Raw genomic sequence first — 27,346 nt, 5'->3', positions numbered from 1 at the left:
AATGAAGCTTATAAAGAGTTAATTACTAGTCCAAATGTAGATAAGTTTGCCAGCTCCCTGCTTGTGGCCAATACCTCCAATAGTTCCATTTATAGGAATCACTACTAAATAAGGATATATCTTAGGTAAGTGGTTACTTTTTCTTATATTTGTTCTTACAATCTATGTCTAACAGGTTGTTTATATGCAGAAATATGATGAATATTTCTGCTTCAAGTGTGTGAAAATGAGGGTGATAATACAGTGAGATTCAGGGGAGATCATAATAGAAGTCCAACCTCAAAATCACATTCAGGACATTGAAACATGACTGATTTCATTGCTTCCTTTAAGTATCTGAAAGTTTTGTACATCAACTGAGTTGAATAAAAAATCCAGAGTATGTAACACCTTATGTTGTTTTGTTGCTTTATATTCCAATGATCTTACCTAATTAGCGCTGAAGTCTCAAGTTTTCAGGAATTAATGAATTCTAAGATTCAAACTAAAACTAAAACCAAGTTGACCTCCAGCACTACCAATCAAAATGTAGAGTTAGAGAGCCCAGTTCCAAGATTACATGTACAAAACATTAGCACAACTAAGGCTCAGGGCATGTTGCAAAAAAGGGAGAGGAAAGATTACAAAATCCAGAGGATCGGATCAGGGAGTTTATGAAATTGTGTCTGCTAGTAAGGTCAGAATCTGTGCTAGGAAAGTCTTACTGACATAACTGTCCAATGTGAGCAGAACAAGGACATCAATGGACATGCTACAGTGGCTGTGTATAAAACTACAATGCCACACCCTGGGTGAATAACTATTTATAATTAAGGAAAGCTAGGATCAGGAAAGGTGGTTTTCTTCTCCAAGTGAGAATATACCAGTTGATTGTTGAGTGCCAAATGTTCAGCTTGGAAAACATACACCCCAGTAACATTATATCAATGAAACAGTATTATATAATTTTTATTGCTTTGTTGAAGTCTTTTACTCAATAGTGCAACACCAGTGTATTTTCAAGCTGGAAATATGAGGAGACAGTAAGAATACAAGAATCCTCAATCTCCATGTGGCATATGTGCCGTGCAGCAAACAAAAGCCAACCATAGGACTGGTATATCCTAAGTGTGCTGACCTCCAAGTGGATGAGACTTTTTAGTTTGACCTGCATCCTTTCTTTCCCAATATTTACTTAACATATCAATGGCTAGATCTTTGGAGTTGAGGATTAAACCATCAAGCATATTTCTCATAACTCCATCTTCCCAGCTTTGCCCAGCATAAACATTACCTGCTACTATCCAATGATATATAAGTCTCTAAAGAGAAGCTATAATAAAAGGGGATATTTGTAATTCTTTAAATTTTTATCATTTATATAGATTTAATTCCCAAAGTAGAATTTCTCTCAAAAGCATATGTCCTAAATAATTCTCTGCATAGCTCAATAGCTTCTCAAAAAAGAGAAAGAATTTCTTAGAATTAAGTAGATTTTCTAATGTTTCTGCCAATTCATCTATATATGTTGTTACTAAGACTTGTTACATCATTGTTTGTTTATAAATTAATGTTTTCAGAAACATGATTTGAATATTCTCATTGAGCTACATATTTATAAACTTATAATTTAATAGCTTTAATATGGCTTGTGGGTATTTTTCTCAATTATATACTTAATTGTTGTCAAGTGACAGAGACTAATAAATTTTCTCATTTAGACTCTAGTGTCAACTTTTGGTTAAATTTTATGGTACTATTTAAATAAAATTTTAAGTATTACCAAAAATAAAAAAAAATACTTTCCCAAAGAAATCCTTTTAAAACAGGGCCATCTTCCCATTTGTCTTTACAGTTATATGTATATTTTACTTTACTTTTAATAAATTACCATAAATTAAAAGGTAACCCATAAGGATCCGCTAATATCCACCAAGAACATTTTAAAGCTGAGTATCGATAATGCCATAAAAATGAAATCAGTAACACAGTGTACAGTGGGACAAGTGTTTATCAATGACAGAAAACCAGAATGAAAATTATTCAGTGTTATAAGCCTAGTTTATATATATGCTTTAAAATGCAAATAAGGAAATTAAATGTATATATCTTTGCTGTGGTAAGTGATAACAACATTGTGACCTGTTTAACTTGGATTTGAAGAGAGGTAATAATCCTAAATTCGCTAAACTAATATAATACCTGCCCCCACTCCAAATGCTGAAACTTAGTGGCATAGGCTGTCTAAAGTGATGTGTAAACTTAAACTCATTGTGTGTTAATTATGCCCTGCTGTAGGTAAAACTCATAAATGTTTCTTTTTGTCTGTAAACATGAATTTCTATGTTAAATGTAAGCTTAGAATTCTAAAAGATAAAAACTTATATGTTAATTAGTACAAAAGATAAACCACTGTAACAATGTACCCAAATCCTGTGGTTTAAACTCTTCCCCCCCTCCCCCAGAGTCTAGGAATGAGTGGCTTAAACACATGCATGAACTCAGTTACTAAGAAGCTTCTGTTTCTGCATCTGAGGTTCTATTGTATTTTTCTCCTTGTCAAGGGGTAGAAGAAACCCCAATTCAATCCCTTAATTGGTAAGACCTAGAAATGTCACACTTCTCTCCACATCCCAGTGAACATTGTTCAACACACATCTGCAGTAACTGAGTTAAGCTGGTTTTAGGAGACTGCTTGGTGGAGCAGCTGATGTTGTTCATGTCACTGTAGAATTTGCTGAATCCCACTTTCTTTTTCTCTCTTGTGACATTTCATGTGGAAGGTAAAATGTGACACTTCACTAGTCCGCTGCAAGCTGGCTACTTTAATTTTTAGAATGTTTGTAAACCTTGATAGAATTTTGTAAGATGTTTTTGCCTATAGCTTTATATGCTAACTGATGCATCTATCTGCTTGACACTTTTGAGGACTAATTGGTGTAGAATATATTTCTAATCCTATATCTATCTCATAGAATATACTGATGCAATGGAAATGAGTATAACAGTAAATATTACCATTTTGTTTTATAACATGTAAGAAATACATGATTATTTTTTATAACTGGGTACATTATAGCAAACAAACAAATTGCTAGATATTCTTGTAACTTCATATTTTCATGGCATAATTTAAACATCTCTTGCAACTATATTTATTGGCCTAAAATGTTTTTAAACTGTCCAGATTCAGCATTATCCAATAGAACTTTTCTGTGATGATGGTATTTTCCAGAACTGTATTGTCTAGTGTCATATGTACCACCTCTGTGAGGCTTTAGATCATTTGCATTATGACTTGTATGCCTTAGAAATGGAATTTGAAGTGTTATTCTGTTTTGAAGAATTTAAATTGACAGTTGTGATTAGCACTCACCACATGGAGTACATAATTCCATTCACTCCCTGTTCCACCTACTGATTTATTTCAACCTCATCTCTTTCCCTGCATCATATTACTTCTTGAACTCCGTATCGAGCATTTAACTGCTCAATATTAATGTATTGAGTGTTTTCTCATTTGGGTAAGAAATTTTATACTAATTTTATATTTTTAGTTGGAGGATAACTTAAGACAGTCTAGTAGTATTAAAAGTATTTTATTGTTCAAATTTTAAAAAACTTAGTTTTGTACAAGAATAATAAATATTATGTTTAAAGTCTAACTATGACCACTTTATAGATGCATAAACTAACACAGCCACAAGTTGATTAGCTTCTGACCAACAGCAAATATGTAGTAAATGATTGCGCTGAGGTGTATGTAAATCTGAGGCAAGCAGGCTCCTCATACCTGGCTCTCATTCCACCTCGTTTCAATATTTACTGCCTCATCCTTCCGGAGAGTGAGTTCTTACCAGTGGTTCTCTTTATTCAAAATTCATCACAGATGGGCCTTTCTGAGATGACTATTTGTGTATTCATAATGCAGAAAAATATATTGCTTCTGGCAAGAAGAAAGGGGAAAAAAAGAGCTGTAATGATCAGATTTAACTCAGGTTAATCATCACCTCTGTGTTAAAATTACTTAGAGGCATATTGTCCATAATTAAGTCATCTTATCCACTAATATTACAGAATAAGGAATACCTTTAAGTGACATGACATCTATCATTTTAAGCATGCCCCCAAGCCTTTTTTTTTTCAGATTGCTCATAAAATTTCTCATTCTCTAGAGAAATGTGATCTCTAAGAAATAAATGTCTCTGTCAAGTCACAAGTAATATGAGCATATGATGAAAAAATGGAATTACCGAGTCTCATATGGAATATTGCAGTATTGTAAAAATTGATTTTATCCCCTGGTATTTAAGTTCTCATGGTCATTTTAGGATTTACTTTCTGGACATAAAGTGAAGGTTACGATGACTTTTAGGGAGGTGGGGAATAAAGGCCTTTGGTGAGGCAAACAGGAAGATATTTTTTCACATGAAATTCTTTATCATAAAATGCTAATGTTGGTGTTCTTGTCTTTATGTCTATGCATTCTTTAGCTATGAGGATAACAGACCCTTCATCAAGTAAGAATGACCTGAATGGCTGATAAATTGCATTTATCAGTGTGGTCCCATGAACCAGCTGTCAGATCAGTACTGAGAAACCACTAGAGCTTCTGTCATTCACATTGAGGCAGAAGAGCAAACTGTGCAGGAAACACTGGCATACAACTTCCATGCAGAGTACTGCGGGTGTATTGCCATAAATTAAAAAGAATTCCATTTCACCTCTGTTAATGGGATATTACTTGAGCTTAGTGCCTCAGTAGCAGCACTTTCCTGTGGTACAGACTTGTCTCTTATGGAGATCTCAAATTGTGCTGTGTTCTTCCTTGGTACATATGTCCAAATTTCTGTTGTGTGTTCAGGTATCATTTGTTTTAACTTATTTCGTGACTCAGTGGTGTCTTTTTAAAATGATTCTATGGGTAAGGAACTACCCAGTTGCAATTTGTATTAATGATTTTCTGTGTTAACTTTACCTATGTGGGGGGGGCTTTTAAAATTTAGATTTTACATATGCAAACTTTTCCCTCGGAAAATTGGCACTCCTATCGTGAATAATCTAATTGCTTATGAATGCATTGAAATTTCTGAGATGAATTTACAAGTCTGTACCAGTCTAACAAATGGAAAGATAATGATAACAATTGGGCAAATGCCTATAATTTTAAATTTTACCTGTCCTGCATCAACTACAATTGGCCACCTGTGGGCTACCTTGATGTAGACGTTCAGTTTGTTCTTCTGGTGAAGAGTCCTTTGTTTCCATTCTCTGACCCCATCACACTTGCTTCTTCATGCTTTTGCTTTTTTTCTCTTTGGAAATTAAAGCTTATTGCAATTCTAAGACCATTTAACCCTTAGATCCATTGTGTGTTTTCTACTGGATAATGGCTGACATCAGTATTTTGTGTCATCATTTGGTGTTTAAATCTAAGTAGATGCTTTCTCCTTATTTAATGATGATTCCATTTTTCCTCTTTCTGAACCTAAGAGATATTGTTTGTATGTTTCCATATTTTGGAATTCAGCTGTGAAATAAATATTAACATTTAAGGTGTTTTCTAATTCATATAAGCAAATGTGCCAAATGCAAGAACAAACCTCCTTCATTCAATAGTCTTGATGTTTTTTTTTCAAATCTGATACAGTTAGTGGACATTTGAGTCTGAAATACAATGCCTGATTATGTTGAAAGGAAAAAGTAATATAATTCATTTTAATAAGCCTCTAGAACCATATCTTAAAATCTTTTTACAAACAAAATAATTGAATTCAGATTATGGTGAATTATGTAGTTTCCCTCTTTGCAAAGAATAAATCCCCCAAATATTCCCTACTTAGAAACAAAAATTAAAGATAACAGGGTGCTGAAAACAAATATTAACTTGCTGTATTCAAAGAACGGATTCTGGGGAGGCAAGGGATGGACCTGTGAATGTGTAGGGATCTTGGATGCTTTGGGTCCTATTCTCCCTTCTACTTCCAAGTTAAGAAGGGTTCCATTTCCAGTTTCTAGAACCCCATCTATCAGAATAGTTCGCTTTATATAGTAAGTGTGGAGCATAGCCACAAATATATGAACTCCTGTCACTCACTTATTACCATTAAACATGGCAGCTTGGAGGAAACTGAGCAAATGGAGTAAAAGTGACAGCTATATTACTCCATTCATACCACTCCATCCCCATTCTCAACTTCATCCTCTTTCTGAGTTTGTAGGCACTTCTAAGAGATGATGACATCCTAGGTCTATAAAGAGATTAAAGGCCTGATTTTGAAAATCCTAATTCAATATAACCTATATAATAGTACCCAAAAGCTAAAAGGTTGTTGCCAGAAGAGTGGAACTTTCTCTTTTAACCTATTCTTTGCTACCCTTGCTCTCCATGTCTATAACGTTAGGTAAATAGGTTTGTTCAGCTTTAAATACTGGTTCTTTCTAATCAGAATCAGTATTTTCCAGCAAATAAAATAATTTTTAATAGGGAAAAAGGAAATTTGGAAAAATGGTGTACAGATGTATTAGATGAAGCAATAATGACCGAGTAAACTCAAATAAGTATACCAAGGAGTCTGGTGAAGACTAATGTTACTTTAAAGATGTTTTTTCCTTTCCCATTCACCATAATCACATATCCATACCATTTGCATATGCACTGCAAACACATGCATAATTCATGGCACAAATCTGCTTTTGCTTAAATGAATTTCTGCATTCATAACATTTTCATTCATGTATATCACCTCAAGCTTGGTAACTTACTTGTAGTACCATTGAAATCTTAAACACTTATATATACCACTTGTCTCACATTTTCTGTCATTAAAACTTACCATAACTTTTTTTTTCAGTGTCAGTATCATTGGAAAGACATGGTTGTATTAACTCAGGACTAATTATTTTATAACCCTAAATTTTCTCTTCTCTTCACAGGTCATGGGTTATAGGTGCAATAGCTCTCCTCTGCCTGTTAGGATTGACCTGGGCCTTTGGACTCATGTATATTAATGAAAGCACAGTCATCATGGCGTATCTCTTCACCATTTTCAATTCTCTACAGGGGATGTTTATATTCATTTTCCACTGTGTCCTACAGAAGAAGGTAAGCTACAATTTAACAAGATTAAATGGCATATATTTCATGATAGTAAAGGATGCACATCCTATTCACAGATAGCATTCTTTATTGTTTTCTTTCTTTCTTTGGTGTTATGAGGCAGGGTTTCTCTGATTTCATATATTGATAAGGGAATAGAATAATTCATTTAAAAAGACAGTTTTGGTAATTAAATATGTTGTTTCATACTTTTTGAACTATAAGATTGAGTTTCCATTCTAATATCATTAAGAATGGGTCTCTCTAGTTTTTATTACATGGAACCTTAGCCAGATTGCCTGGATTTTAGTCTTAGGAACTCTGTATAAAAGTCCCCTGACTTTTTGCAAGTTATTTAACCTTCTCATATCCCAGTTTTCTCATATGTGACATGGAGGTAATGAAAATAATTAAAGAGATGGTTCTAAAATTGAAGTGGCAAATATTTTTTAATGTCAGAAAGTCATACTTTAATTTTGTTTTGGAAAACAGGAAAAACAAGGATTAATTAATTATCTCTAAAGTTTCCTTATTCAAGGTTAAAAATCAAAGTCCTGTTCTAAACAGGCATTTAGATTCATGTCCTCTTATTAAGATTTACAAGGGTACACAAATAAAACAATTTTATTGTGTTTCAATTTTAGCTGGTAGTAAAATCTACAGTGTTTTCTTATGATAACAAATACAGGACAAATAAGGATCTGTCAGATCAATATTTAGGGAAATCTAGACTACACATATTAGAAAGGATGAGTTTTATGCTGATGGAGTAAAATTCACCAAAGGCAGGTTTGATTTGGGATGAATGAAGTCTGTCAAATGATGACATCCCCAAAAGGTCAGTATCTTAATTTAATGTTTGCTTATTTTCTCTCATTGAGTAATTTGATGAAATACCCCAGGAAAACATAAACTTGATAAAGGCTTAACCAGTTCCCAATGCAGAATTTTGTAGTCATCAATAGGAGACAATCTGAGAATGAAAGAAAATCTTGGGAAACCATCTAAATGTGGCTTGTTTCACTTCTGTGCACTTTCTCTAAGATAGGACTCCACAAATGGTAGCAATTCAACTTCTAGGGCTAGTGGGAAAGACAGTTTAAGTCGTAGCTGCACTTGATGTGTTTAAAGAGGAAGAGACAAGCAAATAGTAAGGGAAAAGATGGAAAGACAGAAGTGTCAAAGGAACAGAATGAGAACCAAAACCATGCGTTATGAAATTAAAGACGGAGAAAGCTTGACAGCATGATCATTTGCATTTTAATAGACATTAGGGAAGTCAAGGAGACTAAATACTCTGAAAGATATGAAGATTTGTAAAGAAGAAAACCATAGCAGCTTCTAAGAGAAACAGAAAGATAATAGTCAAATCTGGAGAGTACAAACTGTGGTGGAAAATGACCATAGGAATAAAGGACCATGGTAAATGGCCATAAGATCTCAGTGCCTAGTGGTTTGAAGATTGGCCTTACCCATCGTCCTACTTGTATACATTCAGAAAATTAGAGAACATATAAGTTTTAAACCTTAAAGCTAAAATGGAAATGAGATATAGAGCAACACAGCTTACTTTTTGTACTTTATAAATTGATTGACTGTATTTTATTATCTAATACACCTTACTGATTTCTTGTATTTGTCTTATCTTGCATAAAGACTTTACTAAAAACATGAAAATTGCTTTTAATACTCTTGTTGATATTGTTCTGTAGGACCCTTAACCAAGTCTAGGATTTTTATTATATTTATATATAAAACAAATCACGTTTTAAAATGTGTGTATCAATTTAGCATGCTTTCCTTTAAATGGAACTCGGGAATATAGGCCATAGGGAACTATTTGACCTAGATGCCTTTTATTTTCCACAGTGTGATTATTACATTTTAAATGCATATGCTTGAAATTTAAAACATAAGCATTGATAGGAGTCTTGCTTCAAAATGTTAGGCCTATTGATTAAGTCTATTTGGTGTTGCTGTAACTGACCAGACTAGGTAATTATGAATGATCGAATTTATTTATCTCACCCTTCTGGAAACAGAGAAGCTCCTATTGAGGTTTTAAACTTGTTTTGTCATCATCCTCTGGCCACCTAGACCAAGCAGCAAGGAGGGAGGCCTTCCTCTCCCCAGAGAGCTACTATTGCAACAGCAGGAACTCATCTAATTTTAATTACCTCCCAAACTCCCTATGTCTGATATCATTAACATGTTAATTTGGAGATTAAGTTTCCAACAGATGAACTTTGCAGGCCACAAAACCACAGAAAAATATTGACTATAGGGTACATAATAGATAATTTTACTAAGCCATTATTATGAAAATACCTTTATGTTTATAATAGATAATAATCATTTTTCTGTATTTTTAAGAGAAAAAATTGGTGACGTTTTCATTTAGTATGAAGAACATGCCTCAGCACCAGAAAATAGCAAAATATTTTCTTATGAAATTAGTCAAATGCTTGGCTTTGTCATCACAGAAATATCTATAAAAGCTTTCTGATTAAATTTCACAAATACAACTTTGCTCTTGCAATTGCTTATATATTTTGGCTAAGTACATAATATTTACTCTTGAAAGTAAATACTTCCACTGGCTACAGTAAAAGTAGTTACTGTTGCCTTTTTTTTTATGAATCCAGTTATTCATTATGCTCTCAGAGCTTCCAGGATTATTTATTCTGAGTTGAGAGTAGGGAAATAGTCTCTTAGTAACTTCTATTTTCTGTCTTCTATATTCTAGATATCATGCTGAAATAAACTAGACTTATCAGATGACATATCATGTGAAGTAGATATAAGGTTACTTTTTATTGATTGACACACCCCCCCGGGGAACTTTTTTTTTTTTTTTCTTATTTTTACATATGGATCCCAGTTTCTTCTCCCTCCCTCCTTTCATCCCTTTCTTCTCCCTTCCATGCCCCTGGACCACCCTCCCATCCCACCCACCCCCCACCCCCACACTCCACAGGGAGGATGATTCTTTCCAGGAGTGATCATCAAAATCTGTCAAGTCATTTGGAGTAGGGACTAGGCCCTCCCTCCTGCCTCTAAGCTAAGGGAGTATCCCTCCATGGGGAATGTGTTCCCAAACTCCTTTCATGCACCAGGGATACATCCTGGTTCTACTGTCAGAGGTCCCTTACACTGCCCAAGCCTTCTAACTGAGACCCATGTTCAGGGGGTCTGAGTTAGTCCCATGCTATATTCCCAGCTAACAGTCTGGGGGTCTATTAGCTCTATCTTGTTCAGGCCAGCTATGCCTGTGGGTTTCTGTAACCTGGTCTTGTCCTCCTTCTTTGCAACTGGATTCCAGTTCGTCTCAGTGTTTATGTTTTGCTGTGGGTATCTGCTTCTGTTTCCATCAGCTACTAGATGAGGGCTCCATGTTAGTCATCAATCTCATTATTTGGACTTTTAAATAGAAATTAAACCTTTTAAGTTGAAATTCATTTTCCAATATGGATTGTATGGTATATCAATAATACTTCCACTGGCTACAGTAAAAGTAGTTACTGTTGCCTTTTTTTTATGAATCCAGTTATTCATTATGCTCTCAGAGCTTCCAGGATTACTTATTCTGAGTTGAGAGTAGGGAAATAGTCTCTTAATAACTTCTATTTTCTGTCTTCTATATTCTAGATATCACGCTGAAATAAGCTAGACATATCAGATGACATATCATGTGAAGATGATACAATGCTTCATAGACATAGCCTAAGTTAATCTTTTTTATTAAGACAAACACTGAACAATTTAAATTATATGAAAGGAAAAGAGAATTATCACATTGAATTCTGTAGCAATGTAGTTAGCATGGAGGTTGGCATTACCATACTGTTAGATTTGTTGGTTGTTTATAAAATCAGTGCAGAATATTCAATCTTTGTTGTAAAATGTAGTTTGCTGTGAAGTCCTCCTGCTTACCCAGCAGTACTTTATAAACCAGAAGAATAATGCCTCTCCAAATTTCTCTCCTCTCTTTTTTTCTTTCTGCTACAATATTTGTACCAATCAAAAACACCCTGTATTAAGGGAACACAGTCATTGACTGGGGGCACCACACATAGCAAGTGCGATTAGAAGACATTAAAGTTCTTAAAGATGCATGACAAATTTAACACACATTTCCAAATCATTCAATCACATGTATCTTTGTATAAGGATTATCTTAAGGCTTCCCAAATTGTAATCAAATTATTGCCACATTATTTAAAGAATAATCAATACCAAGCAAATATTTTATTGATTATTCATAACCATTTTAATTATATATTCTTCATTTGTCACACACTGTTGGAACAGGATGCCACCTTCTCTCTTGTCTCTTATCTTTTATGTTCTTATATTGGAAACAGAATAATTCTACAATTTCTTTTCAGTGCTATCTCCATAACTATCTTTGATGAGCTTTATTTGGTTCCCACCAGCCATGCCCACCATGACACTCTTCATTGATATTTGGTTTGACTTTATATGTCTGTCATTGTTCTTTATGTAGGGATGCTTGTTTCACACTAAGCACGTGTTCTACTCCAAAGCTACGTCCTAAGTAATTTATTTCCTTACTGTGACAAATGACAAAAGCAACTTAAGGAAGAAGTGTTTATTTTGGCTCACGATTTGAGATGACATAGAACTTCATGTAATTGAGGCCTGATGCAAGTATTAGCACCTGGCCATGCCAGGGACTCAGTCAGGTAGCAAGAAGATGTATATTCATGCTGTACTCCCTTTTGTGGCTTTATTCAGTACTAGACCTCAGTTTGTGGTATTGTACTTTACCTTCAGGGTGATACATTCCTCCTCAGTCAAACTTCTCAAGAAAGGTCCCAACAGACATGCCTCTCCATTTGTTCTCATGATTTTAAATCCAGTCATACTGACTATGAGGATTATCTAGTATATAATTCTTATCAAACAATGGAGGGTACTTCAAAGAACCCAGAACACACTCTGAATCTAAATAACTTTCCTTTAAGATCACATAATTAGTATTTCATTTTAATGAAATTACACCAGAATGTGCCATAGTTATAAATAGTAGAACTTATATACTCAGTGAAATTGCTTATGTAAAGGTTTAACAATAATGTGCACAGTATCCCATCATCATGTGTACTCATGTGTATAGTAAGCATGAAAAGATGTCCTTTTGTTGTATTACTTTGACATCTTGGAATATGAATTTTTTTGTTCAGTTAAATCTACAATGATAAAACATGTAAACATGACACAGGTTTACCCAAAAATTCTTGATATAATCCCAACTTTGAAAACACAAATTATATATGGTCATCTTTTATTTTATCAGTGCTTTTATGGATTAAGATTTATTCCCCAGAGCTGTTTTTTTTAAGCTGTATTTCTGGGTTGTTATTGAGAACAATTTTATGGAATTATTATATTTGAAAAGTTTTATTCTGTCAACTTTTAAGTTCAGATGGAAAAGGATCAAGAAATACAGATTTTAATGATATGCTTAGCCCAGCACAGTTCCTTTTTCTGTCTTTAAATATTAAAACCTTTTCTCCTTTTTGTTCTCTTGGCTTCTCTACCTCACTCTTTTGAACTTTCTCCCAATTTTTATCTAAAGAACAATAGTTAAAATACTCTTGAACCAATAGGTCATGCTCTAAAATCAATAAAGTTAAAAACAGTATCTTGAAAGTTTCAAATACATGGTCTTTGAATTATGGGGTAATACCACTGGGTGTTACTGATGCAGTGTTTGTATTTACAACAGTTACAGTAGAGTGAACTTTAAGCTGGGCAACATGAATTTTACTATTTTGTACTGGAAATAGATGATCAACTGCTTTTGTTTTATGGAGTTAGGAAATGATTATGTTTTTAAAATGTAAACAATTTACACCTTACCTCTTATCTTAAGTGGATGAAACTCTAATAGAAGTTAACATTTCATTGACTAGGTACGCAAAGAGTATGGGAAATGCTTGCGCACGCATTGCTGTAGTGGGAAAAGCACAGAGAGTTCGATTGGCTCAGGGAAAACATCTGGTTCTCGAACTCCAGGACGGTACTCTACAGGCTCACAGGTAAATGGTACAACTGGCTCCTTGAGCTGAAATAATCTTGGTTTTGGTCAGTTTCTGGTCACCCCCTCCCATGTGTTTGCCACATAAAGATTCGGTTTCAGTGTGACTGTCGGGAAACAGGTGAATCAAAAATTCCATAAAAATCATGGCATATACAGAATATGAGAGCGGCTTATAAGACTTGCCCTACTTGAGAGATACCTCCAGGTGATAGCTGATGGGGAAGGTAAAGTCAGTTTACTTCATGGACAGGGACTCTCATATGCATCCTATGCTCCAATAAATGGTTCAACATTAACTCCAATAAATAGGGAGCATTAATTAGACTGAGGGGATCGTAAGGAAGAGAGAAAGAGAGAAAGCAACAGGAGGAGGATATGTAGTTGGGAGGGGAGCATAGTGGAAGGTCTAGGAGAAGCTGGAGCAGGTAGTAGAGACAAGTTCTAATCAAAATACATTGTATACATGCATGAAACTCCCAAAGGAAAAGTTAAAAAAAAAAAAAGTTTAGATTGTGAAATGTACAGTCTAAATTCATATAATTATTTATGACATAAGAATAGATCCCCCATGACAGCGCCCCTTACCAGCAGGAAGTAGTTTGGAAAGAACAACGCCCAAATTCCCAAATATTATCTATAAATGTTTGTTTTCATTTAAATGGACTTGGTTATATAAAATAAAAAAAAAGAATAGATACAGCAGAGAAAGAAATTTGCTACTAGAACTGAAACTTACAGAAAGTCATATTTTATACTTTATATAATAATTTATACTTTATATTATATACCCACAAATATCTTAGATATTTGAATCTATATAATAGTTCTCATTTATGTACCATAAAAAACACATATAAATGATATATGAGAGTAGAGAGATAGTTCCCCTGGTAAGAGCACTGGATACTTTCCCAGAAGACCCAGGTTTGATTCCCAGCACTCACAGTCCAAAGGGATCTCAACCCACAATCTGCCCCCTACAGGTACTGTACACTTGTAATGTTCAGGCATATATATAACCCAAATACTCATCTACATGAAGTAAAAATGTAATGGATAAAGTTGCAAAATATGACATGTTTGGGAAAAATTGTAGTTCACACATTGTGTTTGAAAACTGAATGATCCAGTGCATGTAAGAATTCCACCAATCCATCATTGGCATAAATGGCATTCCCCCAAGTCCAATAGGAAACATTTGGCTAAATTGTCCCTGACTAAGGAAATTTTATAAGGTTTTGGGTTAAGTCTGCCATTTCCCAAGACCACAATGTAGGATTGTGTAGGTCATGAGTGAATTTATATTGGAACTGGTAGGTTGATCTTCCAGGGTTTAGTAGCAAATATGATAATATCTAGATTGCTCTGAGGAAGGTTAAAATTAAGTAGATAATAATAAGTACAGTTTAAGTGAAGAGTTCTCACTTTTGCTGCTCCCTCCTCCTCCTTCTGCTTCTCCTATTATTGTAATGTTATATATTAAACCAAGGCTGTTGCACAGGATGGGCAAGCAGTGTGCCTTTAATCTACAACACATTTCCAGCAAATGTCTTTAATCATTGGGTTTATTTACAAAATTTAATAAATTAAGTTTATATAAACAATTCTTTTTATAATTTAACAAAATTGATTTGTTTTATCTTAATATTTTCATTTGAAAATGAAACACATCTGGTTATTTTAACATCAAGTGACTACAGATCTGAAGACCTAGCTAGCTCTGGAACTCATAAATCAAAGTGGATCATAAACACTATCTTCAAACTTAATGGACTTTTATTTTGCAAAAAAAAAAAAAAAACCATAGGTCTAATATCAATCTAATATAATCCCCACTAAATTTTAACAAGTGCCCTATAACTTTCAAAATGTTATCAGTCTATCTTAAATATCTTAATAACCACAAATCATAAAACTTATTCCAGGCATACTGTATAATCATTAGCACTTTAAATATAATTTGTTGCTTTCATAACTTTCTGAGGTTTCAGAGTCACAAAATAGGGGTTTAAAAATGTGCTTACTCAGTGGCCAGAGATTCGTGGTTTAGAGCATTCAATCTGCACATCAGACACATTAATATGAACATAAGAATAAGGACAAATCAGGATGATGCTACAAGCAATATCCCCGTCCCGTGAATGGTGACTTTATTCCTACTGATAACTTCTGTCTCTCCCTCTTTTTGCAATAAATTTTCAACAGCTTTTAAATTAAAATGGCTGAGAGTATGCATATTGGCCAGCCTGATTGGACTTATCCTGCATTCCACATTACTAGCTCATTACCTATCACTCTGTGGTCATTATATTAACAAAAAATATTAGGAATGTATAATGTTCAAAAGTTTCAGGAGAGTTATAACAGACAGATGTGATATTTAGGATCAGGCAATGCAGTTCAATAAACTTCATGGAAAACAAACAACATGGTTGGAACCCTAATCTTACTGTTTACCAGTCATGATGTCTTTGAAAAAAATGACTTTCTCTTACTTTTCCTTTCCTTTTATTATATAGAGCTTTATTATGTGGTCCACAAATTGACACCCTATTTCCTCAGCTTTCCAAGAGCTAGGGTTACAGGTATTTACCTGTTCTTTTAGTCAGAACAAAGTTTTAATATGGTTTCCTCATGTGTAAAATGGTAGCAACAGTAGTAGTTTCTTAGTCTGCCATGAGTAAGTTAATGTATGCGAAACACTTAAAACACTTAAAATTGTAAGTGGTCAATAAATTGGTGGTTGCTGTGATTAGAGTCCCTACTACAGGGTAGGATGTCACATGTATTTTAAGATGTATATTCTCTTGACCTTTGCAGTTTATAACATAGTTCTATATTATTTCTATATATCATATAATGCTACAGTTTGCTAGTTGTGGCAATATGACCTTACATAAGTGATATGTGCTTACATCCTGTCAGTGCAAACCAAAAAGTGATGGTGAGGGGAAGAGAGCTCAGGAGTTAAGGAGTGCTCACCGCTCCTCTGGGTTTGATTCTCAGCATTCACCTGGCATCTAACAGCCATCTGCAACTCCAGTTCCATGGCATCTGTTCTCCTCTACTGGCCCCCATAGCCCCTGCATACATGTAGTACACAAACATTCACACAAGCAAAATTCCCAAAAAATAAAAATTAACCCCCAATATCCTTTTAAAAGCAAATAAGTGTTTCAATATTAATTGTGATTTTTTTATAAGAAAATGTTAAAATTTTCAGCATTATAAAAGAAAAAATTGTGGCATAGGAACACAAATATTACATCAGAGAGCCTCTGAAATAGTAATTCCTGTGTATTTTATTTTTAAATTTCACATACTGAGTGCTTCCTGTATAATGCCATAAATCTTTCAAACTCTTGGGATAAAACGATTAAAAGGTAATTTCCCTTACATTCTAGAACTTTAATTCTCATGTTGATAGACAAGAATTTATTAACAACCAGACCACTACTAAAATCAGGCTTGAAAACTGCTAGAGAGAGAAATAAAATAATAATGTGAAATCCCCAGGTGGAGTCACAGAGTTTGTCATAGAGAAAGATTTTTTTTGAGGTTGATATTTATATTAGCATCTCAACAGTATTCTCTGTCAGAGAAGGGATTTCAGGAAAACACAATTCAGGGTGAGAGAAGACTTAGTATGTGACACTTGAGGCCAAGGAAACTGGCAAATTCAGGAATAAAAAGAACACCATTATTAAAATGCTAACAACATACTCTGAGAAGTTGGGAAAACCTGACATTATGAGGAAGTTTGGGGGATTGAAGCCATGGGAAATCACAAGAGATGCATCCCAATGATGAGTGTATGCAATTTTAGATTTTATTTTGATTATTTGGAAAAGCTGAAGAGGTGGCTTCGAAAAAGAAAAGATAAGGTATTATCCACCACATGTAAATTATATAGAAACTATAGTTTTGGAGGGATTTGACTGGCAAAACAAAGAGTCAAAGTCTCACCTCTGGGTACCATTCACTTACTTCCTGATGGTAATAACATACAAAAGACTAAGAATATGGGAATTGGGCCAACATCAATTTATGGGACTACACACAAGGAGATTTTATACTATGGAACAGAGCAATGTTCTACTCACTTTGATCAAATTGTGATAGTTTTATTATTTATCTTTCATTATTTATTTATTGTATTCACCTCTTAAGACAAAACAACTTTAAAATTAGGTAATGTGTGTAATGAATATGAAACTGTGGAACCTATTAAATGAATGAACACCTGTAAGAACCAACATTCACATTGGGAAACAAGGAGCACCTGGTGTGTTTTCTCCCCTGTGTAACATCTCCCTAAACTATCTGTAAGCCTCTCACCAAATTCTGAATTTTATTATTTTATTGACTTATTATCATTGTATCTCCTTCAACAGTATGTCCTTTATTCTATCTTTCTGTAAAGTGGTATGTTAATATATGGATGTGGTATAGTTGTTTCTTTCACCTCTATCTTCTAAGTCCTGTGGCCATTGATGATGTTGATGATGTATATGCATGTGTCTGCACCCCAATTTTGGAGAAACTTGTTATAAACCAATATGGCTGAATACTTTTCAGCATATTTTAAGACTAATTACTCCTACCATTCAAATAAAGTGGGAACATGGCCAGCTTGTGAGTCTAGGTTCACTATTAGTAGCACCAAAATTTCTTCTTAAACTTTTCATCTCTGGAACTATGTTGTTTTCTTCCCAGAAGATCAATATTTTTTTATTCCTAATTTGATAAAGTAGCAAAACACAATAGAAAGGAAGACATCTCCCCTAGACTAAAAGTTTCTTTGTAAGTGAAATGCTTCTTAGATATTTGAATTTAGAAATAGAAATCACAGTGGAAGACTGTTCAGGTATCTATAAAACTTCCTACCGTGAAGTGATGAACACAGCTGAGAGATCTACTTTTAACTCCTCTAAAGAAAAGTTGGGAGTTGGTAATCTCTGAAATGTCATTGGTCTCCTTAAAACCCTTCTGGAAAATGTACCTTCCATAGCATTTCAATAGTATTTTATGTTCTTGTTACCAGACTCTTGAGAACAAGAGTCTGAAATATTAATTTGCTTGACTTTTGAAATTAAAGTTTTCTGGAGTATACATCTCTTTGTGTTTAACTTGGTTACACTGGTATAATAATTTGCCTTTTCTACTATGGACAGGTTTAGTTGTTAAGGCATGGGCACCTGAAAATATCTAATAAGTAGAAAATAGTGCCACTAATTTTATTTATGAAGTTATCATGACACTACATTGCAAATGTGTAGAAATGTTTCTTTCCTAGATGCTAGGAACAAAGACCTCATATAACTTTGAAAGAAAACTTTAAAAGGAGTGTGATCAGTCACTTTCTCATGAGTTTGTCTCCTTCTTCCTTCTCAATTCAGAGCCGAATCCGGAGAATGTGGAATGACACTGTCCGAAAGCAGTCAGAGTCGTCCTTCATTACTGGAGACATAAACAGCTCCGCGTCACTCAACAGAGGTAGTTAGGAATGATGTTTCATAGTTATTGCTCTTATGAAGAATGTAGGAAGTTCTTAAGTGCATTTCTACATATACACGTTCTTACCAAGGTTCTATGCACTAGAAAACCTGTAAGGGTTTGAACCCTGGTGAGTGCAGCATTGAATTCCACTATTCTTAGATTCTTTTTTTTTTTTTTTTAACACTGAATTTTTAGGAAATCTTTTCTGTGAGAAATTGTCAAATGAGAAACTTATTCCCCTAATCATCTGCCTCTGTTATAAACTGGTGAGATGTTAGGGCTCATTGGAAGCAGGTAAAATGGGCAATTATGTGGCTGTATAGTCTGCTAAGCATCATAGAGTCCCAATTGTCCTAGCATGAGGCAATTTCATCATCTTTGTTAAAGTAAAAATATACTACCTAATACAGAGTTGAGGCAAGAAAAGGTAAAATTAAATATAACCTTTGTGTCAAAACTTATTTCTAGACAATCTTGACTATATATAGATCTAGAGTGAAATAATGTTTATACTATTTTATAAATGGGGAGGGTTTGTTCATGTAATACCTGTGAATGTGATGCTCCAAGATCACCAGGTAGACTGAAATCAAGTTAACATAATTTTCCATTTAGTTTGTGAGAATCAATGTATCTCTCTACTTCTCTATCTCTCTCTTGTGTTTGTATGTGCATGAGAGTGTGCATGTCAGTATGTATGTGTGTGAGACAGAGAGAGACGGAAAGACAGACAGAGAGAGAAAGAGGGGGGAAAGACGTGAGAGGAGATGACATGAGAGAGAGAAGCAAAGAGATCAGAAATAACTTTGCTGCCATAGAAACGAGTGAATACAGTTTGAAGTGAGTATTGGAAAGGACTTACATTACAGTTTTATCTGGAAACCTGTCATTTTTATGAACTAAATTATTTTTGTTACTAACTCTGTTGTTCTTGTCTTAATGTCAGACAAATTGACCAGTCGGTTTTCAGCCTGTTTTGTAATGCTACTTAGAAACAGAGTATGCTGCTATTCTTCTGCATCATTAAGAACTCTGATGGTGAAGTCCCAGATAGCCTCACATAAATGGCCTCATATTCAAATAGTTACAGATAAAGTGCTAGGACAACTGGTATGCAAGCTGAGTTTGATGTCAACATGCATGGTTTACTCTAACATTGTTGAGGTTGTGAACTGTAACTAGTGATGACTTTAAATTCTCTGTATTACTTTATAAGTAAAAATGGTGAGTGGGAATATCCATCAAATACAAGAAAAGATATTAAAATGAAATAGATTACAGTCTTATGTATTTTATTAACAAATTTTTATTTGCTAGATTATGCTCATTTAGAACATCCCTCTCAAGAAGTTTCATTTTCAATATGGTGCTCATGTTTTCTTCATGAAAATTTACAAAAACATCAGTATTTTCTCACTTTATTCTCTAAATCATCATTTATGCCTCAGTGGCCTCAAAATTAATTTGCTTCCTTTGTGACCAATGTTATTTGCTGTGAAATAATGCTATCTGTAGAGGTTTTGCAGGTTGGTACTACAAAGAAATATAACTTTATCAGTATAAGTATCTAGATTCCAGGACCATGGAAGCATTTTTGTTTAGATAGTTTGAGACAATAGGATTTGAATGATATGTTAGTCTTTTGGCCTATTGTGAGGATGGATACACTATATGAATTAATTTATTTTCTTGTGTTGTGATCAGATTTAATGTTATGCCACTGTGCTATGTAAGTGTAGTAAAAATGCTTTAATAAGCTATTTTTGTGACATTAAAGGCAAATACATTACATAATATTATTTTCTATTTCTTTTCCACTAATACCCTCATATTTCATCAATTTGATTACAATGATCTGAACATGACTGGACCAATTTGACATAGATTTAAAGGAGGTGAACATATTTTGTGCTGACTGATTTTCATATGTTGGTGTGCTCATTCAGATTCCTATCTGGAGATATTTAAGGAAGCTGTTAGTTTCAGACTCTAAAATTCTTATAAACATGAATGAGTTATTTCAGTAATGAACTAGGTGAAAGGGTGTAAATTAGTGTTTGATTTGACATGTGTTTAGGTTGTAATCTTTCTCAAGATACATATTCTCCTTTTACTCACAATATTAGTGGTGCTTGGAGTCACAGGGCTTTTCTTCATTTCCTGTGTTAATCTTCCTGTGACACAGCCCCACACCAGATGAACTCTTTATTTTATTCTCATCTTTTTTCTTTGAAAATTTCATACATGTACACCACATATTTCAGTCACCTCCCTTATCCCCCTCCCACCCAAGACCACCTATCACATCTCCTTCTAAGTTCATGTCTTCCGATTATTTATTTATTTTTATTATTTAAAGTTACATTGTTCAATTAATGCTGACCATTTGCTCATGGGTGTGGGGTTATCCTTAGGGGCACAGAACAACCTTTAAGTGGTCACACTTGAAGAAAAGTGGCTCTTCCTTGCCCGCACAGCCATCAACTGCCTTAGAAGACTGCCCTAGTTCACCCCAGTGTTTTTAAAATCTCAAATGCTTAAAATGCTTTAAATTTTTATTTCTTCATATTATATCTCTGCAGATAGTCTTTAACCTCCTTCTTTAATCTGCTCTTATTCCCCAGGATCATATCTTCCCTGCATTCAGGCGTGTGTAACATATTTAGGTATGTGACATCCAAGATCCATATTTCCAGATAAACACGTCAGTCACCCCCAGCAATATAATGAATCACATCTGTGCACTCTACAGATTATATCCTCTTTCATTAAAACAAACATCTTAGATACTACACCTGTGCATCTTCATATATTCTAACCTCCCATTCATTCTTAGGTTCAGCTATACAATTTAGAAATTCTAATTCCGTATTTTAGAGTACTGACCCTTGGAAACTACAGGTTTAAGAAATTTTTATTTTTAATTTATGTTTTCTTCCAATCATATTATTGCTCATTGTATCAGAGCAGTGCTGTTTCATAATGTGTGTGTCTCAACCTATGTCCTTTCAAACAATCACAGTATCTCAGGATTTGTTAAGAATGAAGAGTCTGTTGTATAGGGCAGAGACACTTTTACTGGTTTTTGTTGGCGTTTGGATGTCTTTAATTTCTTTGTTTTTCCATCTGAGATATTCTTTTCTTTTGCAGTATACATATTGACTATATCAGATTATCTTTATAGATTCCCAAACTTGATTGCTATTTGGATTTTATTCCTAAGTGCCATATAAAACCACAAAAAATTAATTGGCAATTTTCAATGTAAAGTCTTATGTATTCTCTTTGCAAGCCTTTTGTTTGGCCATAAGTCTTTCAAAAAAAAAAATCAACTATGTATTCATGAATTTTTTTTCCATAAATATTCCCTAGACATTTCCAAAGGGATTTATTTTTCCCCCATGTGCTTGGCATTGTGTTACACACCCAAGGGAATCTGCAGTCCTTGCAGCCAGGAGCACTACCAAAGTACCAGTTCTGATGGCACTATCCCTACTGGGAAAGGGGACCTTTAGACAAGCTGAATGGTGAGTGTAGAGTTTCAGCCAAGTGTAACTCTAAGAGAAGCCAGTGTGTCCACAAGCTTGACTGTTAGCTAGAGGCTGGGTTCACTGCTTTACTTAAATATTTACCATTGTTGGAAGGCTATGGTTGTGCTTAACCCCAACTGCTACCTAGGCTATATACAATAAATTTTCTTCTCATCCCTGTATGCTGGCACTAATAGGAAGATAGTGTAGCCATCTTTTTTACTCATACCTCCTGCATACCATCTCTGTTCAGTAAATGTCATCTTGAACAATTGTAAGACACTATGATCAATAGTAACTGAAACTTGAGTTTAATCTGAAGATTTTTATCTGGGTCTAAACAGAAATTAAGATTCAGAAATTAGATTTTATTAAGTTTTTGTTATGACAAGTATTAAAGTTACATTTTGTTTCCCTTCTATTTAATTAATTGAGTTCAGACTTTGGTGTACAATCTAGCTCCTCCAATGTGGTGGATGTCTCAACACCAACCCTAGCCCGCAATAATTAAAAAACAAACAAACAAACATGGTTCTTCTGAATTAGAAAAAAAAAAAGAATTTCTTTCTTTATGAAAAAATGACTTGGCTAGTGTTCTTGGCTTTTATTTCTCCCTTACTTTCCTGTCGCTATTTTGTCAGCCTGCCACACATGTTCATGTGATGTAAATGTTAGGTATAGAGATTAGAACAGAAAAGCTGCAGTTATCTAAGCCATATTGAATTGTTGTTTCATGTCAAAAAGAATGTTTTTACATATGTATGTATGTATGTATATATATATATATATATATATATATATATATATATATATTTTCAGGATCAGGATTGTATCAATATGCAAAAACATTCTTAATACATCTAAGTAGTCAGTAATGCTATCATGGTCTGTGGCAACCTATGTTCATAGATTTATTTGTAAGAATGTAGATCCCTACCATTTAAAAGCTGGCCTGACCTGCTAGCAGCATTGTTGGTGAAATGGAGACAGATTTTGTAGCCTCACACAGTACTCCTAAGAATTACACAATTTAATTCAGTGATTTCTGACAAAGGGCTTAGTCTCTGAGAGTCCATGGAATAAGGATCTAAGTGGAATGAAAACAGATTCTTGCCAATGTCTCATGGAAACAGACATTAAAATTCACTGCTCAGGGTTCCTTCACTTCTTTTTTTTTTTTTAATCCAGAAATAGGTTGGATGAATAAATGGCAAATAAAAATGAAAAGTGATAATTTACCTAAGAGGATGATAGCTTGAGGATAGCCAAATAAATAAATATACAAATGAATAAAATTAATAAATGAACAAATAAATAATTATGCTGAATTATCTATTCAAAAATAAGAAAAAATGTAAATTACATTTATCTATTCCTGGTTTCTATTTTGCTTTGCAGCTATATTTTAATATGAACCGAAAAAATATGATGCATTTCATCCTTCCTTATATCATAATATATGCAAACACTGTCTCCTGTTTACTTCCCAAACCCTACCCTACCTGCCAAGACTGTAGGGAACACTAGTTCAATTCAGACAGGCCTGCTAAATAACCAGTCTGTAGGCGAGCAGGGATGTGACTAGACCTGTTTTTAACTCATGTCTTTTTAGAGCACCTATTGTCTTTCTTAGGAGGTTGGGTCACTGAAGCACAAGCAACTTCACAATAAATCACCTGTTCCCTCATTAATATTCAGGCTTCTAAACATATTTTGTTTTTAATGATTTTAGAGGGAATGCAAATCAACAAATGTAAGGGGTGTTTGGCTGTGATTAATGATTTATATAAGTTAAAGTTATGAGGGTAAAACAGCACATGCATTCAGTGCACTTCATTAATATCAGTAAATATGATGTGATATACATGCATAAAATAAGCAATACTGCCCCAAAGCCTTACTTTTCTGAGGGATTATAAAATCACTTGTTGTAAATATTCTAATATTCTAATATAATCTGCCATCTGCTTTGGAAGTTTGCAAAACGATTTAATAATCTTCTTATCATGGTAGCATAGCTTCATGAATCAGAGCAGAATGCTTCACGTAGTTTTTGTTATGAGCAGACAGAGTAAGGAGCTAAATAAGCATTCTGGGGCACAGCCAGACTTTTCTACTGTTGTACTTATAGGACCATTTTCATTTCTGTTGCTACTATGGAGATGATGAATTTCTGTGTCAATTTCTTCCTTTGTATAGATTATCAGTAAGTTCCTAGAAAGGGGCAATAAGGTAAAGAATTCTGTGTTAGAAAACAAATTTCTGTTAGAAAAATAGCAAAGTGCATCATAAGTACAGATTTTAAAATGAGAAACTGAGTCAAATAGAGGAGTCATGGTATTACTGTGATTCTTAACTTAAGGTCAAATGATACGAATGAATGCCCCTCCACTAGCAAAAGGAAATACATTGCATATCGGTTTCATCCAGCAAGGGTAACACTATTGGTTTTAACTTGACAGAAGCAAGAGAGAACACACTTCTGAGAAGTTTCCCAGCACTCTCTCCACTCTTCCTCATCTCTGCTGTGTGTTTAGTCCCTTCATATAATCTAGTTTCCCAGGAACGGTTTAATGCAGTGAAAAGTTTGTATTTGTTGTTATTAATCTATCACTTAAACCGTCTATAGATCCCTTTACAAAGAGAGTTCTCTATTAACGGCTAATCATTTTTCTGCATTTCCTATTTCTCTTCTATACTAAAAACAGGCTACAATTTGGTAAATTGTTAATATAAGTGTTGCATAAACTCTACTTAGCTTTGAAATGTTACTACATTTAATATTTTCTGAAGGCATGTTTTTCATTTGTTTTATGCATTTCCTTTTTTTTTTTTTTAAGACCTAGTTGGAGAATTTTAGCACAGGAAATGGAGAGATTCTTTTATTTAAAGGAAACAATAAGCCTTTAAGTTCTATGTTAACATTTAATTGTTGTAGTGAAACATCCAAGAGGAACAATGGAGTTTTATTTTGGTTCATGGTTTCAGAGGTTGCCATCCAAGGTAAACTGGCTCCATTGATTTCAAGTCCAGGACAGACCTCAGCATTGCAGATAGACATGAGAGACAAGGAAGCTGTTCACTACAGTGGCACCTAGAAAAAAACAAAGGAAGACAGACAAAAGCTAGGCCACAGCATAGTCCCAGACCTACTTTCTCTCAGAAGCCTCTGCCTCCCACATATTCAAATTAATATTTTAATGTATTTCTTTTTTTATTTATTTTATATAACCAAGTCCATTTAAATGAAAACAAACATTTATAGACAATATTTGGGATCCTCTGTTGTGAGCAAGTTTCATGGAGAATTCTGAGTTCGAATCCTACCACTGTAGGCCTAATTTACCAGACTCTGCACTGCAATTCTCCCTACTAATTTTTGAAGTCATCCCTAAATAACTAACACATAAATTCCTTCATCAGTACCATGTTCACCTTTTTTGCATCTGATAACATAGAGGATAACAACTGAGAAAAAACTGAATTATAAAATATATAGAAGAAAGCACAGGTTGTCTTAGAATTAAAAACAAAACAGAAAAAGTGTATATAAAAGAGGTATGTGAAAAAAAAACAATAAATAGTATCTATTAAGGAGGTTAGTCCCCAGATTATATAAGGGATAACCATATCAATAAATAAAATTCAATGATTTAGAAGCAAAGACAAAAATACCAAAACCAAAACAAACAGATTTAAAAAAAAAAAAAAAAGCAGTTTAGGAAAACAAACTCTGTAGTCAGAAACATGTCTAACAATATGGACTAGAGAGGACAGCAGTGACAGAGGTACCAAAATGCAAGCCTGACACTACTGAGTGTCAGCAAGAATTTGACAAACTGTTGCTCCAGGGGATGTGAGCTGATATGAACATATCTGACAGCATTCTAGTGATGGGTTGTAATGTAAAAGCAATGTACACATTGGTCCATGAACTTGACTTCTAAATATATCAGTTACAGAAAACCTTACTGGTCTGGACATAAACTAATTAAGGCAAAGTAAAAGGTCTGAGACAGGTGATCACTCATATTCTAACCCAAAGCTATGAATTGTAATATTAAAGAAGAGATTACAACTCGGCATTCAGAGTCCTTCATTTTATATGGAAGTAACAATAAGCCATTCTGTACTTGAGAAATGTGTCATTGAAATCCATCTTAATATATTGCCAGCAAATGAATTAGCTATTAAAAGAAGCCGAAGTATCTTCAAACCATTTGAATGAAATTTAATAGGCAGGTTGATTAAAATTTAATAGCAAACTTGTTGGCTATTAAAAGTTCACAGTGTGATAAATCAAGATGTCAGGTGTTCAATTTATGACTTTAGAAAAAAATGACAAATGAGCTCTTGACTTTCAACAAAATATTGCTTCTTTGACACTTTGTAACTTAATTGTTTGAAGTAAAATATTTTTTAAAAGGAGCTTATGTTGTTAGTTATTTTACATAATTTTAAAGGAGTAGGACAGACTGCATTAGATGTTTTAAGAAATGGCTTCATTTTGAATGTGTGAGTATCTATTCCATATCTTAACCCTACAAAACTGAAATGATTAATGATCACATTGTATACTTGTAGGCCAGGAGAAAAGGGTACAGTTACTACTTTGTTATAAAGAAAAGTAATGGGAGGAAACAAACTATTTAAGGTAGACAATATGTTTGAATTGTTTCTCTGTGGTTTTCAAAAGCTCTTTGTAAAAAAATCTGTCTTACATTTTTATGTAACTATTTTATATAGCTTAATATAAAACAATTGAAAAGTGTGCAAGATAAAATTAGTGAACTCATAGAAGGATAAAACTAAAAATCTGTTGAGAACTTTTTTGGTTAGAAGGGATCCTAAAAATGCTTGGTTATTACTGATTGAATTATTTACAAGTGAGATTACCAATGTCATGTATGATCTTGAATCCCAAAACTGTATGTTCAAACAAGATAGAATCACAAAGACCAGAATGGTGGATGAGTTACAGAAAAGAATTATGATGGTAAAACTGATTAAGATAAAGAGAATTTTCACCATCCCTCTGTAAAAAAATAAGAGGTTGAACCCTCAGGTTTATTGTTTTATGATTCCTGAGGAGGAGTTGTATTCTCCTATTTTATTGAATCATTAAACTTTAAGCCACAAAATTTTTGGCCATCCAAATTTGGTGATCAAATA

At 33.9% G+C, this 27,346-nt stretch overlaps 1 protein-coding gene across 29 annotated transcripts in view; it reads left to right on the top strand.

Moving 5' to 3' along the window:
* Nucleotides 1–27,346, top strand: part of Adgrl3 (adhesion G protein-coupled receptor L3) — a 734,924-nt gene that overhangs the window by 664,326 nt on the left and 43,252 nt on the right. For 10 of the 29 annotated variants that reach the window (XM_051198505.1, XM_051198492.1, XM_051198489.1 and 7 more), the window contains 4 exons: nucleotides 4,473–4,499; nucleotides 6,916–7,084; nucleotides 13,018–13,143; nucleotides 18,545–18,641. In XM_051198505.1, coding sequence (XP_051054462.1) covers nucleotides 4,473–4,499; nucleotides 6,916–7,084; nucleotides 13,018–13,143; nucleotides 18,545–18,641 — 419 coding nt within the window. Of the gene's footprint in view, nucleotides 1–4,472; nucleotides 4,500–6,915; nucleotides 7,085–13,017; nucleotides 13,144–18,544; nucleotides 18,642–21,268; nucleotides 21,311–27,346 lie in introns of all 29 variants that reach the window. The other 19 variants (XM_051198478.1, XM_051198481.1, XM_051198479.1 and 16 more) reach the window with 3 other exon arrangements.

The sequence above is a fragment of the Phodopus roborovskii genome, unplaced genomic scaffold (assembly GCF_943737965.1).
Source record: "Phodopus roborovskii unplaced genomic scaffold, PHOROB, whole genome shotgun sequence".
In the NCBI taxonomy this organism is placed as follows: Eukaryota; Metazoa; Chordata; class Mammalia; order Rodentia; family Cricetidae; genus Phodopus; species Phodopus roborovskii.
Note: the sequence above shows the minus strand (reverse complement) of the source record. Positions and strands in the feature narration are given on the sequence as shown.